This window comes from Mesocricetus auratus, unplaced genomic scaffold (assembly GCF_017639785.1).
Source record: "Mesocricetus auratus isolate SY011 unplaced genomic scaffold, BCM_Maur_2.0 Super-Scaffold_100691, whole genome shotgun sequence".
Lineage (NCBI taxonomy): Eukaryota > Metazoa > Chordata > Mammalia > Rodentia > Cricetidae > Mesocricetus > Mesocricetus auratus.
Window position 1 is genome coordinate 46,418,086 of NW_024429267.1, and position 18,890 is coordinate 46,436,975.

Here is an 18,890-nt window from a genome sequence, read left to right on the forward strand (position 1 = left end):
GTAGACCAGGTTGGCCTCAAACTCACAGAGATCGGCCTGCCCTTGCCTCCCAAGTGCTGAGATTAAAGCTGTGTGCCACCAACTCCCTGCCTGTTTGTTTGTTTTTTAAATCAAGACTCACTGTGTAGCTTTGACCAGCCTGGAATTCACAGAGATCTGTTCACCCCCTACTTCCTGAGTGCTAGGATCTTAAGGTGTGTGCCACTATACCTGACTTTCCTCTGGTAGTCACCCAGAAGAAACTCTCACAAACCATGCTATTATAGATCATACAAGTCCTCTTCAGGTTCAGCCTTCATTGGCCTGACCAAGAGGATTCCCTGAGGCTCCTTATTCCCTGAGATGTGATGTCTCTTAAGAGTTAGATGTGTTCCTAAGGAGTGCCATCTGAGGAAGGGACCATCTCAGCAGAAGTTATTGCTTCAGATACACACAGCTCCTTTCCCTCTGCTGTGGCCAAAGGAACTAAAGCTAGTTATTATTAGTCCATGCAGAAGGTTCAAATTCCATTGTAAGAACTCTTGACCTTCAGGAGCCAGGTGCTCTAATGTCAGAGCTTCTCTGGTCAAGGAGTCTTAATAACTTTAACCCAAAGAAACCCAAGTTTCCACAGTGTCAAGGCCAGACTCTAGCCATTGGCAGGTATTCAGTCTCTAAAGCTAGATAGAGTCAATAAGTGCTCTTGTTATTATCTAACTTGTTCTCTTGTACTGTACTCAATAAATATTCTTGGACAGGGAGTACAGTTCAGTGGCTTGCCTAGCACCAGTGTATTACAAAAAAAGGTTATGTCTTGCTCTGAATTTCTTACTCAATCTCCTAGTTTTTCTGACCTCTCTCTGCCTACAGTAAAAGAGCAGGTTTTAATAGACATTAGTTTCAGGGTATGCATGTAAGTTTTGAGAATTTTATGAAACAAGCTAAAGTTGGGCAGTGATCGTGCACGCCTTTAATTCCCACACTTGGGATCTCTGTGAGTTTGAGGCCAACCTAGTGTACAGAGCTAGTTCCAGGATAGCAGGCTACACAAAGAAACTGTATCTCAAAAAAACAGAATAAATAAATTGTTCAAGCTGGGTTGATTTAAGTCTTTTCAGCCAAGAGTGGTGCCATGTACCTATAGTCCCCACTATTTAGGTGGTTGAGGCAGGAGAATTACCAAAACAATTAGAAAAACAGTCTTAAATGCTCTGTATCTCTGTAAGTAAGACTAAGCTGAAGCTCTCTTCTCTCTCTACTAGGAGCCGGTAAAACCTGAAGAAGGCAGAGATATGGCAAACAGGATTGGCGCTTTTGGGTACATGGAGTGTTCAGCAAAGACCAAAGATGGAGTGAGAGAGGTTTTTGAAATGGCCACGAGAGCTGCTCTGCAAGCCAGACGTGGGAAGAAAAAATCTGGGTGCCTCATTTTGTGAAGCCTTGTGCAAGCACAGCCCTCATGCGGTTAATTTTGAAGTGCTGTTTATTAATCTTAGTGTATGATTACTGGCCTTTTCATTTATCTATAATTTACCTAAGATTACAAATCAGAAGTCATCTTGCTACCAGTATTTAGAAGCCAACCATGATTATTAATGATGTCCAACCTGTCTGACCAGCCAGGGTCTTTCTGACACTGCTCTGACAGCTCTCTGCACTCCACCTGACACCAGGCGCTAAGTCAAAGAACTTCTTAACTTCTTGCTTCTTTCTAGAAAGAGAAACAGTGGGTAACTTTTGTGAATTAGGCTGTAACTACTTTATAACTAACATGTCCTGCCTCTCATCTGTCAGCTGCAGAACTCTGGTGAGTCACTATTTCAGAGCTTTGCTCCTTAACAAATTACATTGGCAGAGCTCTGGGGAAGGCATCCAGGGTTTTGAAAACTTGCTCAGCCAGAAAGGCCCAAGTCCACGCAGCTGTGGCAGAGTTACAGTTCTGTGGTCTCATGTTAGTTACCTTATAGTTACTGTGTAATTAGTGCCACTTAATGTATGTTACCAAAAATAAATATATCTACCCCAGACTAGATGTAGTATTTTTTGTATAATTGGATTTCCTAATACTGATATTTGTTATTCCCGCAGAAAGTGTATTGGTTTTTTTTTTCTTTTTAAGAAAGTGTATTTGGAAATAAAGTCAGATGGAAAATTCATTTTTAAAATTCCCATTTTGTCACTTTTTCTGATAAAATATGGCCATATTTCCCCTATTCAGCCCTATATATCATCCCAGTACCCCTTTCCAGACTGGACTAAGTAAGTAGGAATTTGGTCTCCCGCCTGAGGCAGTTACACCTTGGAGGTGGCATAGCCTTTCTCACCTGGACTGCAGGGTCTGGCTCTAAGTCACAGTGCTCCTTTATCCACTCTGTATCCAAGTTGCCTCCCAGAGGAGCCACCAGTTCTTAAGGGTGGCAAGGGAGGTTTTCTCTTCTCTCCAGCTGACTAAACTTTTTTTCTGTACCAGTTAATTTTTCCAACTAATAGAATAAAGGCAGTTTTCTAAACTTCCTGTATCCTGGTGTGTGTTTTGCTTTCAACTGGGCTAGGGGCAGGAGATGGGAAGACGCGGCTTGCTTGGTTCCAGTTCCTTCCACTCCTGAGCTTATCTAGACTATCGTGGCTCCTCCCGACCATGAAATGACTATCCTGTATACATTCAAATCTAAAAAGGGGTGGGGGAGCTGGATTTCCGCGGGGAGGGGAGCTAAAAATAGGACCATGGATGGTAGAGTGCTCTTGTCCTGAGAACGGCTGCCTTCTAATCTTCGGCCCTCCATGCCTCTGTTGTCCGCCCTCCACCTTACCCTCACTAAAACTGCCACAGGAACTCACTCTGACAGCCATCTCTCAGTACTATTAAAAGCTACACAGCGGGGCCGTGATGGTGCACACTTTTGATCCCAGCACTTGGGAGGCAGAGGCTGGTGGATCTCTGAATTCGAGACCAGCCTGGTCTTCAAAGCCAGTTCCAGGACAGGCTCCAAAGCTACATAGGGAAACCCTGTCTTGAAAAACCAAAACAACACCAGAAAAAAAAAACACAGAAAACCCCACACAACATTATGACTGGGAGGGGAAAGTTGCACAATATGAGGGAGCTGTGCGGGAGCTGCTTCAGCGGTTGTAGACAGCGGCCAGCTTCCTAGGCGGGACCCTAGACTAATTAAGAAACCGTCGAGGAGTCAGCCAGCTTGAGGAGCCCGGCTCCTGGCAAGGTGGTTGCCTCCAAACTAGTACTACATCGCCTGGGCTAGACCAGACGCGCCCAACGCTCCCTAGGCACTTAGGCACTTCAACCCGCCGCACCCTCTGTTCTGTCCCTAGCTGGGGGAGGGTAGAGGCCGGATAAGGCGGGACCCTGGGACTTAGAGCGGGCTTTGGGGCCGGAAAAAAGCGGATAACACGTGACCCCACCGCCTACCAGTTAAAGGGAGGTGCTGGGCTCTGATTGTACTAGTGTGTGTGGATTCTGTTTCGAGTTCACCAGCTTCGGCACTATGTGTGCAGCTAGGCTCTCCGCGGCGGTGCAGTCCACCGTGTATGCCTTCTCCGCGCGCCCGCTCGCGGGCGGGGAGCCTGTGAACCTGGGCTCCCTGCGGGGCAAGGTGCTGCTCATTGAGAATGTGGCGTCCCTCTGAGGCACAACGACTCGGGACTACACCGAGATGAACGATCTGCAGAGACGCCTCGGGCCCCGTGGCTTGGTGGTGCTCGGTTTCCCGTGCAATCAGTTCGGACATCAGGTGTGCTGGGCAGGGTGGGGCGGAAGGGGTCCCGGGCTCCCAGAGGCGGGATACCCGCTCACTTTCCCTCTGGTGCTGGTAGCAGTTGGAATTCAGGCCTGTCCTGGGGTTGTGCAAGGAGGGCAACTTCCTGGTGACTCATGGGAAACTCCGGGTTTGCTGTTAGAAGGTTTGTGTTTTCTGAAATCCTAGACCATAAATGCCTTTGTCTCTAGGAGAATGCCAAGAACGAAGAGATTCTGAATTCCCTCAAGTATATTCGACCCGGTGGGGGGTTCGAACCCAACTTTACATTGTTCGAAAAGTGCGAGGTCAATGGTGAGAAGGCTCACCCGCTCTTTACCTTCCTGCGGGAGTCCTTGCCAGCGCCCAGTGACGACCCGACTGCGCTCATGACCGACCCCAAGTACATCATTTGGTCTCCGGTGTGCCGCAACGACATTGCCTGGAACTTTGAGAAGTTCTTGGTGGGCCCCGACGGTGTTCCAGTGCGCAGGTACAGCCGCCGCTTTCGCACCATCGACATCGAACCTGACATAGAAGCCCTGCTGGCCCAGCAGCCTAGCAGCTCCTAAGGCATTCCTGGCATCCGGGCTTGGTGATCACTGGCTGCACTCCGGGGGAAGTTCTTCCATGATGGCGTTTTCTCTAAATTTGCATGGAGAAACACCTGATTTCCAGGGAATTCCCTCAGATGGGCGCTGGTCTTGTCCATCCCCGCTGCCTAAACAAAGGTGATTTTCACCACTAATAAAATGCTGAATGTCAAAAGACTGTTTATGTGTCCTGTGTCAATGTCACCTTTTTGATAACCTCATTGTCAGGGACAAGGAACTTAGTCACGAAGTCTAAACTTCCCTTGTGAATGCATTTTGTCCTTTCCTTTCTCTCTCTACCAGGACATGCTTCAGGGTGGTCTCAGGTCCGTTACAGCAGTCCTCACTCCACAAAGAGGAAGGCAGTAGGCGAGGGCCAACCGCCCTAACCCCAAGAGTCAGCTCCTTTCTGAGTTTTGCTGGGTTTGGAAATGATCATGGGCCCCTGGTTACATTAGGACTCTAGAACGGCCTTGGGGATTTAACTCAGTGTCTAGATCCTTGCCCAAGTGTTAAGACCCACATAAGTCTTTTTTGCACAGCTGCAACTGCCTTCTTTACTGTTACCAGCTTCTCCTTTACTGTATCTTTCCATACTGCTACCCCTTACTTTTAAGTTCTGCTGGGTGTTGATGGAGTCAGATGGAAAGGTGCATGCCAGTGGGGAGGAAGATTTAAGACAAGCCCAGACTATTTGAGGGGAGGATTTTTTTTGACAAAATATGTGGGGTTTACACTTTTGTGTGGAGATGTAGTACCTAGCACTGGGGTGCAACTGCACATTTAGGCTTAGAGTAGAACATATCTTAAAGCCCAGCTGGTGCTCTGGGCTCGCCCCTTCATTATCTCCAGGCACACCTGGAGCTGTTTCTTATCCCAGGTTCCTGGGGACTCTGCAGTAACCAGGTTCAGCGTTTGGGAACATGAACCCAGAGACTTGTGGGTGATGTGAAGCAGTCTATAGCGTGGGTCCAGGGTTATTGCCATCCTGGCATGTGTGCCTAACTGGCGGCTTTCAAGGCTTTCCTACAACTGAACCAACTAAAACACATCTCCCCTGATTCTAAACAAATGTGTGCATGCATTTAGGTAGGGATTAACCTGTGGCCTCACACATACTACAAAAAGTTCTTGCCACTGAGCCGTATTCCCAGCCTTCTTAAAACTATGTAGCCAAAAACAAACAAAAATAAGACTATGTAGCCCAAGGTGACCCCCAACTCCCAGCAATTCTGACTGTCTCCTGAGTGCTAAGATTATGACTGCCACCATGCCTGGCTAGCCTGTAATAACATTCTCCTAACATTCACAAAGTGCTAGGATTACAGGTGAAAGCCACTGCACCCCATGCTGCTGCTTGCTTTTGTCTCTTTAGTAGACCAGGTCTGTCCTTGAACTCCTGACGGACCTGCCTGTCTGTTTCCTAAATACTGGGATTATGGGCATGTACCATCATGCCTGGATTTCCCGGGATACACACAAATATATACATATACTTTTTTTGGAAATAGTTTCATTATATATCCCTGGCTGGCATAGAACTCATTATATAGATTCACAGATCTGCCTGCTCCTGCTTCCTGAATTCTGGGATTAAAGGAGACTTTCCAAGAGAATTTTTAAACATGTACTAATGTTTTAAATGTGTTTTTAACGTGTTCCACAGCCCTCCAAAGCTACTTGACTGGAAAGTCTGCTCTTCTTAGTGACCTCCCATACCCTTGACTCTCTCTTTACCCTTACGAGACCAGTGTGCTGGAATACCCTCTCCTTCTCTCTCATTGTGGATGGGTGCCCAGGACCTTCTAGACTGCAACCTCTTCCCTCAGGCTGGGTAGTGACTCACCCTCCCTCACCCACTGTTTTCCCTCTTAGTCAAAGCCTTGGGCTGCCAGGACAGGGAGGTTCTAACCTCCTAACATGACTGATCCTGGGTGGGAGCATTCTTCCTCAGACACCAGGCAGCAGTCACAGACAAAGAAAATCCTTCCCAACCCTGTCTTCTTCAGAAACACTCAGAATAATGCCCACTACCACTTCAGTATTTTTCCAAGCAGTCCAATAGCTCCCCTCAACACACACACACACACACACACACACACACACACACACATTCCACCCTGTAACTGCCTCTAGCCTTGCTCTGTGCCCACCAGCCCTCCTGATTCAGCAGATCAAACGAGCATAGCACTGAGCTCTTGGAGGACCCTGACCTCTGGCCCACATGGCTGCAGGGCACTGTTTGCTCTGGGAACTTGCTGCAGCATGAGGTCATAGACCTTCTGAGAAGCCAATGGGCCCTGTGGTTACTTAACTAGGTTCAAAACTTCCATTTCAACAATTCTAGCAAAACTGCTGTTTTTGTTTGTCTGTTAGAATCACAAATCTGATCAAATAAGGCCAGATACTTCTGGCGCAATTAATCTTTGATCAAGTGACTTCCTTCTATCCCAATGTAGTTCCCCAAACAACAATTTTTTTAATTTTTTAATTTTTGTAAAAATGAGGTTTCCGCTTTCTGTTGGTTCTGAGTACATGCCCCACTTCCTTAAAACTACCATAAATGGTATAGAAGAAAACGCTAAAAAAGAAGAGGGCAGCCGCCACCCTCTGATGTAGGTTCTGAACTGTCAGCAACAACTTTCTTTTTCTATAAATAACAAGATTAATGGTAATGTTTTGCAATTCATAACATTTCAAGGTCTTTCCTTCTGTGGTACTGGAGATGGAACTCAGGACTTTGCACACTAGGCGAGGGCTGGGTCACTCAGCTGCATCCCAGGCTCTTTTTCTTCTCTTTGGTTTTGTTCTTTGAGACAGGGTCTCCTTCTGTAGCACAGGCAACCTGGAACCTTCTATATAGCTCAGGATGGATTTGAACTCCTGACAATCCTCTTGCCTAGCCTCACAAATAACTGGTATTGTGGGCATTCGCTTACCATATTCAGATTCATTTTACTTGTGTATGTGTATGGTAGTGAGGATTGAATCCAGGACTTTTGGCCTGTTTGGCACTGGACGACTGAACGGAATCTTCAGCTGCTTTTGAGACAGGATCTTATTAAATTGCTCAGGCCAGTCTTGAAGTCACTCTGTAGTTAAGTTTGGCCTTGAACTTTTGATCCTTTCCTTGTAGCTTCCTGAATATTGGGTATGGGTATCACAGTCCCAGTTGAAACATTCTCAAAGCACTTTATTCTTATTTTTAAAAGGATTTACTTTTCCCAGCACTCGGGAGGCAGAGGCAGGTGGATCTCTGTAAGTTCGAGACCAGCCTGGACTACCAAAGCGAGTTCCAGGACAGCCTCCAAATCCACAGAGAAACCCTGCTGTCTCGAAAAACCAAAAAAAAAAAAAAAAAAAGGATTTACTTTTATGTTTAAGAGTGAGATTTATTTTAATTCATGTGGATGAGTTTTTGGCTTTTTGTTTGTTTGTTTCGAGACAAGGTTTCTCTGTGTGGCTTTAAAGCCTATCCTGGAACTAGCTCTTGTAGACCAGGCTGGGATTACAGGTATGCCTCACTGTCGCCTGGCTGTGGATAAGTGTTTTTTGCCTGAATGCATAAGCATGTCTATGGAGGTCAGAAAATGGTTTTGGATCCCCTGGAACTGTAGTTATGGACAATTTGTTATAATTTATCTAAAAACAGTGAGAAGGGCTGGGCAGTGGTGGCACATAGGAGGTTTATTGGAAGAGGAGAGAGAAGGGGCAGAAATTGGGACAGAGAAAGGGGTGGAGGGGCAGAGACCAGTCCCTAGGGACAAGAGAGAGAGAGAGAGAGGAAGAGAAGGGGGAGAGAGAGGGAGATGAAGAGAGAGGGAGAAGAGGGAGAGAGATGGGAGGCGGGCAAGGCTCATTTGTGTGTGTGTGTGTGGTGTGTGTGTGTGTGGTGTGTGTGTATGTGTGTATATGTGTGTGTATGTGTGTATATGTGTGTGTATGTGTGTGTGTGTGGTTTGTGTGTGTGTGTGTGTGTGTGTGTTTTCGAGACAGGGTTTCTCTGTGGCTTTGGAGGCTGTCCTGGAACTAGCTCTTGTAGACCAGGCTGGTCTCAAACTCAGATCCACCAGTCTCTGCCTCCTGAGTGCTGGAATTAAAGGTGTGCACTACCAATGCCCAGCAAGGCCCACCTTTTAAGGGAACCTAATAACAAATGTGCACAGGTGGTGCTCTTAGTGGCTGCAGCTGAAGATGTGTCCTGTCAGGACCCCCAGGGCAGGCCAGCAGAGATGCTTAAATACTAACACAATTATTAGCCTTCATATGGGTAGTGAGAATCAAACCCAGGTCCTCCTATAAAACAGGTGCTCTTAATTGCTGAGCTACCCCTCCAACCTCTCCCCTTCAAAGAACTTTTATAGGAGCAACTACCAGGTTTGGTCTCCCAAATGCAGTACAGAATTATCACATAGTGGACTGTCCATTTAGACTTTTATTTTATTGAGACAGGATCCCCTGTAACCCAAACTGGCCTCCAGCTTGCTGTGTACCTTTAACTCCTGATCCTCTGTCTCTACTTCAATAGTGGGATTACAGGCTACATTGTCTATTTTTTCTTTCCTTTTTTTTTTTTTTTTTTTTTTTTTTTTTGGTTTTTCAAGACAGGGTTTCTCTGTATTGTTTTGGAGGCTGTCTTGGAACTCGCTCTGTACACCAGGCTGGCCTCGAACTCACAGAGATCTGCCTGCCTCTGCCTCCCAAGTGCTGGGATCAAAGGCGTGCGCCACCAACGCCCGGCTTTTTCTTTCCTTTTTTGTTGCATTTTATTTATGAATTACAAGTGTGAATATCAGGGGTCAGGAATCAGCTCTCTCCTTCCACCATACGGGTTTCAGGGGTGAAGCTCAGGCTATCAGGCTCGATAAAGCACCTTTACTTAGGAAGCTTCTCCTTGCCTGTCCCCTTTACATTTACATTTGTTAATTTTATGTGCGTTTGTATGTGTAGGTCAGAGAACAACTCTCTGAAGTCAGTTGGGAGTCAGCCTTCTCCTTATGCTATGAATCCCCAAGAAGGAACACAAGTCACCAAACTTGGAAGCAGAGACGAGCCACCGTCTTTCAAGCCCTTGGCTTCCTCTTCCCTGTTTCCCTTTTCAAGGTCTTACTATGCAGCCACACTCATCTGGAATTTGAGATGCTGCAGCCTCAACTTCCCTAGGTGGGATGATAGGCTGGAACGGGGTAGCATTCTTAGCTTCTAGTCTGTTTTAAGTACACATTTAACTTTTCCTAACTTCTCTTCTATCAGTCTAGGACACATATCCCACAGAGAGTAAATTAATGTCAATTATCTAAAACAGCATAAAAGCAGTTAATATTCTCACTTTCACAGGACAGTTCCCCTTCTATCATCCCAACACTAATCAGTTTTCTTTCCCAAAGCCACACTAGCGGATCTGAGTCCTAGATGCATCTCTGTGCTGTCAAACACCCTCAGGCATTTCACTTTGCTCTTGCTTGCCATTAAGGCAAGCCTTGTGGTCCCACTGGCGGGCTTCCTGGCTTCCTGGATTTCCATCTCCTTAAACTCCTTTATCTTCAGAACTCCTCTCTTTGGCCTGATCCTCACTCTTTGATCCTGAAATGCATATTTCTCTCATATCTACGCTTCCTTCCAACAGTTTCTTCAGGACCATACTCAAATGCTACTTAAGCGTCTTTTTATATTGTCTGGCATTCCTACAGCTTTTGGTTTGCACCCTTTAATGACTTCTATCCACAGGAATGGTTTATGAAAGACCTTTTTTTGTTTTGCTACTTTTACATCTTTTCTTTTTAAGATTTGTTTTTGTTTTTTGAGACAGGGTTTCTCTTTAAGATTTATTTTTTATTTGTGTGTGTGTGTGTGTGTGTGTGTGTGTGTGTGCAGGTGCCCACAGGGGCCAGAGGGGGACATCAGATCCTCCGGTACTGTAGTTACAGACAGTTATATCTGCCTTGGGAGTTTGCATCCTCTGGAAGGGCAAAAGTACTTTTTACCCTGAGCTGTCTTTCCACCCCTTGTTCTGAGACAAGGTCTTATCAACAGTTCAGGTTCTAGGTCCCAGACTCTAGTAGACACAATGCCCTCTGGCCTTGGAGGGTACCTGCATGCATGTGGAGCACAGAAACTTATGGGGCACATACACATAAAATAAATGTATCTAATTTTAAAAGATCTGTATTATAATAGATTGTAGGAAGATAAGGGAATTGGGTGTGTTTTGTTTGTTTTTCTTTTGAGGGCTGCACATATTTGCCTATGGTTCTACTATTGAGCCCTACCCAACTCCCACCCCCCAAAATTTATTTTCCTTATTGTTCAAGAACAGGATTTGCCTGATAAACAAAGACTCACCAGCTTCCCTTCCTCCTCCTTGATGGAGCTTACTTTTTCCTCTTGTGTGGAAGCCATTGGAGAATGGTTTTCAAGACAAGCAATCTTTGTTCCAGGAAAAAATTAAAATGCTAGACCTCATTCCTCCCTTGGCTGCTATCAGTCTTCCGTGGTTGCTACTCCTCTTGACATGGAGGACTGACAGGGTTCTGGGGACAGGTTAACTTTTTGTTTTTGGCCAGGTGTGGTGGTTTACACTTTTAATCTGAGTTCGAGGCCAGCCTGGTATACATAGTGAGTTTTAGGGCAGCCAGAACTACAAGAGACCCTGACTCAAACAAACAAACAAACAAACAAACAAACAAACAAGTTTCACTATTGTATGACTGTACGGTGAAATCAGGCCACAGTGCCTGTGTCGGGAACAAAGGACAATTTAAGCAGCCAATTCTCAGCCGGGCGTTGGTGGCACACGCCTTTAATCCCAGCACTCGGGAGGCAGAGGCAGGCGGATCTCTGCGAGTTCGAGACCAGCCTGGACTACCAAGCGAGGTAGTCCCCAAAGCCACAGAGAAACCCTGTCTCGAACCCCCCCCCCCAAAAAAGGAGCCAATTCTCTTCTTCCACCTTAAAATGGGTTCGGGGAATCAAATCTAGTCATCTCGTTTGCATGGCAAGCACAGTACCCACGGAGCCATTTCGCCACCCCTTATTTGAGACTATTGTTAAGGGCTGGACCACACTGTACAGTCCAGATCCCAATGTCCGGCCCTTGTTTGAGACAATCGCACACCGGACATTGCAGATTGCTAAGGCAGTAAATTCAAGCTTGCATTTAGGCGGTCTTGCTGAAAGCGCAATGGCACCGAGTGGAAACAAGAAAAGCTAGCGGCAGTTTCTCACACTCGGATTTATCACCAGGCTAAGCTCGCAGGCTAGGATGGAGCGAGTGCCTGAGGGGTCTAGGACGTGCCTGTAGTCGTCAGATCTTTCGACACCGCAGGGGCTGAGAGCGTTCTTCCTGAAGAAGCCGCTCAAACGCAGATGGACGTGGCCACCGCCTCTGGGTGCCCAGCCCTCTTCCGTCCGCTCCTGCTCCAGGGCACAGCGCGTGGGGGCGGGGAGAAGAGGCGGAAGCTGACGGCGGCGGCGAGCACGCGCACGTGCGTGCTTACGTGCGTGGGCGCGGCCCATAGCACGCCGTGCGCTAGGCGGATGTCCGGGCCGGCTGGGCCGGGGCGGCGGACGAGATGGCGGAAGGCCGAGGCAGCCGTGAGCGACCGGATGTGGAGACCCAGAAGACGGAGCTCGGAGCCTTGATGGGGACCACGCTCCAACGTGGGGCGCAGTGGTGAGCGTCCGGTCTGCCCTTCCACCGCGCAGAGCCTCAGGCCGGGTCGCTGGCCCTCAGGCCGTGCCCCTTTCCCCAGCTTTAGGTAGAGGCTGGCCGGGGGCGGTGCCTGGAGTCTTTGAAAGAGTTGGCTTGACAGCCGCCGCTGATGAAAGAAACCCCGAGATCAGCTGGGGCACAGCGCGGACAAGACTGGGGTGTGTCTTGGCCCATTCGTATTCCCAAGGGTCTTGGGCCGGCGGGGACAGGGCATGTAGAATGCGGTAAAAGGGGAGTGCTCGGGTCGGCGGAGGCGGGAAGCTGGGAGAGCACTTAATCACCGAAGACTTGGGCACTTGATGGTGACCTTGTCCACACCGTACAGACCTCGGTTCCTGAACTATTAAAACCAGGGTAGCAATTTGTGGCTTATGGCGCTCAGGGGGTTGAGAGAAGGTCAGAAGTGGACACTTTGTAACTTGTAAACCGCGGAACAGATTCAAGGCCAGAAGCTGAATGAATGCCTGAGAACCCAGATTGTCAGACGTCAGGAACAGCTGTGGCAGTAGCTAGATCTAGGAGTGGGAGAGGAGCGGAGCTTGAATCCTGGAGCAAAATAGAAGATAGAAAGTTCCAAGATGTTGCCAGGTCTGGTGACATATACTTTACTGTTTTGTAGGAGCAGAAACTGGAGGGTCGCTGGTTTCGAACTCACAGAGATTGGCCTGCCTCTGCCTCCCCAGAGCTTCGGATTAAAGGCGTGCGCCACTAGCGCCCGGCTTTGTGTGTGTGTTTTTTGAGGGGTGCCTTCCAGGTTTAGTTCTGTGGTTATATTGAGCTAGTGAAAAGCCAAATAGAGGTACTTTAGAAATTATTCTGCAAGGGATGACACATTTAAGAATTCTCAGCTTGGTGTGGAACTCCATGCCTGTAATCTTAGCACTAGAGAGGTGTACTGCTGTCAAGTTTCAGGACCAGCCTGAGTGACATAGTAAGGCTCTGTCTAAAATAAATAATCAAAGAAATAAATAAAGGTGGTTGTGGGGAATGCACTTAAGAACTTATTAAGCATAATTTTACTTCTAGAAAGAGTCTATATTAAATGATTGCTCATGGGCTGGAGAGATGGCTCAGCAATGAAGAATTCTTGCAAAGGGCCTGGAGTTTGAATCCCAGCACCCATGTTGGGAGGCTCACGGCTGTCTAAGAATATCCGGCTCCTCTGGCCTCCATGGGCACCTGCAGTCATGCAAATCACTGGGTGTAGTGGCATACAACTTTAATCCCAGCATTTAGGGGGCTGAGACAGGTGGATCTCTGATATTCAGGCTAGCCTGATTTTCAGAGGAAGTTCTAGAACAGTCAGGACTATACAGACAAACCCTGTCTCAAGTTTAAAAATAAAAGTGTGATTTTAGTGGGAATTGCCGATTACCTTAGTGAAAAGACCATAAAAACTTGAGAGTAGGTGTCAGGAGAACTGCAGAAACTTAAAACTTCAGGTTTTTTTTTTTTTTTTGCTAATTTTATATGATACTATTGTTTCTCTCTAGGTATCTTATTGACAGCCGGTGGTTCAAGCAGTGGAAGAAGTATGTGGGCTTTGATAGCTGGGATATGTACAATGTGGGTGAACATAATCTGTTCCCTGGACCTATTGACAACTCTGGACTCTTTTCAGGTCAGTATCCACAGGATGTAGTCTGAGGTGGTGTGTTTCTGTACCATGGACACCATGAACATGTAACTCTCATAATGTGAAGAGAGAGAAATTCTGCTCACGTCTGTAGTCAAAGTCTTTGCAGATGATTAGGGAGAATGTCCTTTTCCCTAAATAACTGCTTCTACAATAAGAGCTTTTTTTTTTTTTTTTTTTTTTTTTTTGGTTTTTCGAGACAGGGTTTCTCTGTGGCTTTGGAGGCTGTCCTGGAACTAGCTCTGTAGACCAGGCTGGCCTCGAACTCACAGAGATCCGCCTGCCTCTGCCTCCCGAGTGCTGGGATCAAAGGCGTGCGCCACCACCGCCAGGCTAAGAGCATCTTTTATATTTTACTGTTGTGTTGCTGTGAAGAGACACTATGACCAAGGCAGTTTATAAAGAGTCATTCAATTGGGGGCTAGCTTAGTTTCAAAGGGCTAACCCATGATCGTCAAGGTGGGGAGTGCGGCAGCAGGCAGGCAGGTGCGATTCTGGAGAAGTAGCTGAGAACTTTACATCCAGCTAGAGAGAGGCCATCAGGAACCAAAGATTTAAACATATGAGCCTGTAGGGCTGATCTTACTCAGACTGCCAAACTTTGTAACATTTAATTTTTTTTTTTCTTTTTGAGACAGGGTTTCTCTGTAGCTTTGAAGCTTGTCCTCCTGGAACTCATTCTGTAGACCAGGCTGGCCTTGAACTCACAGAGATCCACCTGCCTCTGCCTCCCTAGTGCTGGGATTAAAGGCGTGCGCCACCTGCCTGGCCATTTAAGCTTTTTTAAGCATTGTTACTTTATTGTGTATGTGTATACACATGTATGATATGTGTGTGTAGGTGAGAGACAGTGTATGTTCAGGCCAGAGGACACCTTTATGCAGTTGGTTCTTTTTACACAAACAGAGCTGAAGACATCTTGCCTGCCGACTTGGTAACACTTTGCCTTTATCTTTTTTAATTTTGGTCTTTGAGTCAGGGTTTCTATGTGTAATAGTCCTGGCTTTCCTGGAATGCTTTTTGTAGTCCAGGCTGGCTTTAAAGGCACAGAGATGGTGACTTCCTCTTCTGCTGAGTGCTGAGATTAAAGGTCTGTGCCACCACCGCTGACTTGTTTTTATTTTTAATTGTGTGTATGCATGTGTACCTTGAGTGAATCTGTGCATGTGAGTGCAGTGCCTGAGGACCCCAGAAGGGAGTTTTGGATCCTCTGGAGCTGAAGTTACAGTAGTTGTAAGCTTCCCGACAATGGTGCTTGGAATTGGAGTTGGATCCTCTGCAAGAGCAGTGTGTGCTCCTAACAACTGAACTATCTATCTCTTTAGCTCCTTAATTATTATTAGTATTATTATTTTGTTTGTTTTAGATTTTGGATTTTTATGTAAACGTGAGAGAATAAAAATCATCTTAAATTGTACCTGCAATCTGAAAGTTGGGAACCATGTTTCCCACCTTTTTCTTTCAGTACTCTGGATCAAATTCAGTATGCTAAGCAAGTACTATCAGTAATCGATTTGGATGTTGGTTTTTGTTTTGTTTTGAGACAGGTTCTCTCTACATGGCCCCTGCTGTCCTGGAACTCACTCTGTAGACCAGGCTGGTTTTGAATTCACAGAGATCTGCCTGCCTCTGTCTCCTGAGAACTGGGAATAAAGGTGTGTTCCACCAACTATGTCAAGCTGTAGCCACAAACTTTTGGTACTTGTGAAGTAGAACCAATTGTAGGTACATTAAAGGTCATCCAGCGACTCTGTACTGTGTGTGTCATGGAAATAGTGTGAAGAGAAGGTGGAAGGCCAGCACACTGAGTAGTGTTGTAGCAAAAGTGATGCATGGTTTATTTCTGTGACTGATGAGGTGGCATGGTTACCTTTTCCGGATGATTTCTCACTTGTGTCCAGAATCTGGAGAAGGAAGGCAGGCAGGCTGTTAGGGAGCTATGATAATTTATACATATACCTAATATTAACCTGTTTTTAAAACGTGTAAGAGAGAGAGAGAGAGTGTGTGTGTGTGTGTGTGTGTGTGTGTGTGTGTGAGAGAGAGAGAGAGGGAGGGAGGGAGGGAGGGAGGGAGGGAGGGAGGGAGGGAGGGAGGGAGAAAGAAGGGGAGAGGGGGAGAGGGAGAGACAGAGGCAGGACAGATGTGTGCTTATTATAATGCACTGTGGAAGTTAAGAACAGCTTCCTCCCACCTGTAGGTTATGGGATCAAACTCAGGTTGTCAGGCGTGGTGGCATGTCATTACCTGCTGAGCTGTCTCACCCGCCCTTTGTTTTTTGTTTGTTTTTCAAGATGGGACTTTATTATGGATCTGAGGTTGACTTCAAACTTGTGATCCTCTTTGTCTGAAGTTCTAAGATTACAGGTGTGTTCCATCTTGATGACTGTTCCATGGGTTTTTTGTTGTTGTTTTGTTTTTTGTTTTTATTTTTTGATATGGTCTCACTATGTAGACCAGGTTGGCCTTTAACTCACAGAGGAGGTCCTGCTTCTGCCTTCTCAGTGCTGAGATCAAAGCCATGCTCTTTGCGCTACCATACCTGACCTATTTTGTTTTGCTTTTTTGCTTTTCAAGACAGGGTTTCTCTGTGTAGCCCTGGCTGTCCTGAAATTCACTCTGTCCTAGAACTCAGAGATTCTACTCCCGAGTGCTAGGATTAACACCACTGCCAGGCCCCCTCCCTCCCTCCCTCTCTTTCTTTCTTATGCTTATTTTGTGTGTGTGTGTTTATTTGTTTGTGTTGAGTTTTTGTTTGTCTTGATTTTTGCTTTTTGTCTTTGGATTTTTGGAGACAGGGTTTTTCTGTGTGCATTCTTGACTGTCCTGGAACTCGATCTGTAGACCAGGCTGGTCTTGAACTCACAGAGATATATCCACCTCTGCCTTCTAGGTACTGAGATTAAAGGCATATGCCACCACTGCCCAGTACCTTGTTTTAGGATGTGATATCTTGTGTAGTTCAGTCTGGCCTCAAACTAGCAAATGTATCTAAAGATGACTTGAACTCATGTACTTCTTGAATCTACCTCCCAAATGCTCAGACAGAGAACTCTATTTACTTATTATAAGGCAGGGTCTTGATATATAACTTGGATACATAGCGATTATGTAGACTGGTCTGGCCCAAAACTACTTTTGTACCCCCAAGTGAGTCTTAAAAGTTTCTTTCCTGTTCCTGAGTTCTAGGATTGCAGATGTGCACCATTGTTTTCATGATAGTGATGGCGGCGGTGGGTTTGAGAGTGTCTCTACACTGCCTCTGCTGGCTTCAGAACTGGAGCAGCCCTGCTTCAGTCCCCAGGTCTCTGGGTTATAGGTGTGAGCATCATGATATGCGAAAGACTGCTTGACAGGTGTGTTGAGCAGGGAGAGGGTGTGTTTCCCCAGAGCAATCCTTCTCATTAAGGCTGTCTCACATAGCCTGGGCTGGCCTCAAACGCCTTCTGTAGCCAGTCTTCCTGGCAGCACTGACCTCCTGGCCCCTCCCCTAGTCCAGCGTGAACAGTGCATACTGCCATTGCTCCTGGCTCCTGTTTTCTTTTTCCTCTCTTATTTTCTTCTTGACAAGATCTTTCTAGGTAGCCCTGCTGGCCTGGAACTCTCAGAGATTCACCTGCCTCTATTTCCTGAATGCTGGGATCAAATGTGTGCTACCTGGAGTGGTTTTTTTTCCTTTAAAAAAAAAATTCACCTGTCTCAGGTGCCAGCTGAATTGCACCTTTGTGGGTACGTTCCTGGCTTCACTGGTCTGAGGAGAACAGTGACTGCTGCCCTCCTTAGAGTGGGTGTTGATAGACAGGCTTAGCACATTTGTGCCTGGTAGCTGATGAGTCTTGGATTTTTTCCTGAGTATGTTTCAGATATCTCTGTGATGGATGTAAAAGGAATCTTTAACATGTTAATTAACATTTACTCTCCATTGCACACAGTAGTTTCCATGTGAACTCTAACTTGGAATGTTAAATATCAAGAATGCTTAGGTGTTGGAGTATTTGGACTGACACGCATGTTGCTTTGGTTTGAACCATGGCACTACAAAGAAGCAGTCAAATAGCCAGGGCTGAAGATGTTGCTCAGAGACAAAGTGGTTTCCTAGAGTATGTAAGGTTTGGGTTTGATGCATAGAACTGTAGACCAGAAGTAAACTTAAGAATGCTTCTAGGCGGGGCTGAAGAGATGGCTCAGAGCTTAAGAACACGGGCTGCTCTTCCAGAGGTCCTGAGTTCAATTCCCAGCAACCACATGGTGGCTCACAACCATCTGTAATAAGATCTGGTGCCCTCTTCTGGGCTGCAGGGATACATGCAGACAGAACACTGTATACATAATAAATAAATAAATCTTTAAAAAAAAAAAAAGAATGCTTCTAGGCATGGTGTACTCACCTTTGATCCCAGAACTTGGGAGTTTAAGGCTGGAGAATTGCTGTAAGCTCAGACTGTCTGGGCTGCATAATGTTTATTTCAGGCCAGCCTGGGCTACATTGGGAGACCTCATTTCACAACAGTACACCAATTAGATAACCCAGTGTTTATCACTTGTTGTGTAAGTCTGACAACCTGAGTTCAATCCCAGAAACCCACATATAGGTGGAAGGAAAGAATTGATGGCAAGAATTTTCCACTGACTATGCATTGTGGAGTAAGCAACCCTCCTGTCCTCCACAGTAATAATAAAATAAAATGTAGACATCCTCCCAACACAAAAAACCTAGGCATATTAACTGAGGACATAGGGATGTAGAACATTAACGGATTGTCAGCTCTACATGCTTGACACCCTGGGCTCATTCTCGATTTCTAGTAACAGCGGATTGTCAGCCTTGCATGCTTGATATCTTGGGTTCACTCTATTTCTTTTTTTTTTTTTTTTTTTGGTTTTTCGAGACAGGGTTTCTCTGTATTGCTTTGGAGGCTATTGGTCCAGCCCATCATTCTCAATTTCGAAAAGAAAAAAAAATCAACAATAAGCCAGGCAGTGGTGGAGCACACCTTTAATCCCAGCACTAGGGAGGCAGAGGCAGGCAGATCTCTGTGAGTTCGAGACCAGCCTGGTCTACAGAGCGAGTTCTAGGATGGGCTCCAAAGCCACAGAGAAACCCTGTCTCGAAAAACCAAAAAAGAAAAAGAAAAAAAAAAAAAGAAACCCTGTTTCGAAAAACCAAAAAAAATTTTTTTAACAAACAAAAAAGGTCATTTTTGGACTAAATTGAACCC

At 46.2% G+C, this 18,890-nt stretch overlaps 3 protein-coding genes across 5 annotated transcripts in view; all 3 read left to right on the forward strand.

Annotated features, from left to right (window-relative positions):
• Window positions 1-2,489, forward strand: part of Rhoa (ras homolog family member A) — a 31,455-nt gene extending 28,966 nt beyond the window's left edge. The window contains exon 6 of the mRNA XM_040739511.1: window positions 1,242-2,489. Coding sequence (XP_040595445.1) covers window positions 1,242-1,415 — 174 coding nt within the window. The 3' untranslated portion in view covers window positions 1,416-2,489. The remainder of the gene's footprint in view (window positions 1-1,241) is intronic.
• Window positions 2,490-3,417: 928 nt separating this feature from the next.
• Gpx1 (glutathione peroxidase 1) lies at window positions 3,418-4,502 on the forward strand. Its single transcript, XM_005088272.4, has 2 exons — window positions 3,418-3,728; window positions 3,944-4,502. The coding sequence occupies exons 1-2, from the start codon at window positions 3,483-3,485 to the stop codon at window positions 4,301-4,303; spliced, it is 606 nt and encodes a 201-aa protein (XP_005088329.2). The 5' UTR covers window positions 3,418-3,482; the 3' UTR covers window positions 4,304-4,502.
• A 7,337-nt stretch (window positions 4,503-11,839) lies between these two features.
• The window catches only part of Usp4 (ubiquitin specific peptidase 4), a 40,281-nt gene continuing 33,230 nt past the window's right edge, over window positions 11,840-18,890 (forward strand). For 2 of the 3 annotated variants that reach the window (XM_005074932.4, XM_021229984.2), the window contains exons 1-2: window positions 11,840-11,996; window positions 13,529-13,656. In XM_005074932.4, the coding sequence (XP_005074989.1) occupies window positions 11,896-11,996; window positions 13,529-13,656 (229 nt within the window). In that variant the 5' untranslated portion in view covers window positions 11,840-11,895. The other variant, XM_021229985.2, reaches the window with a different exon arrangement.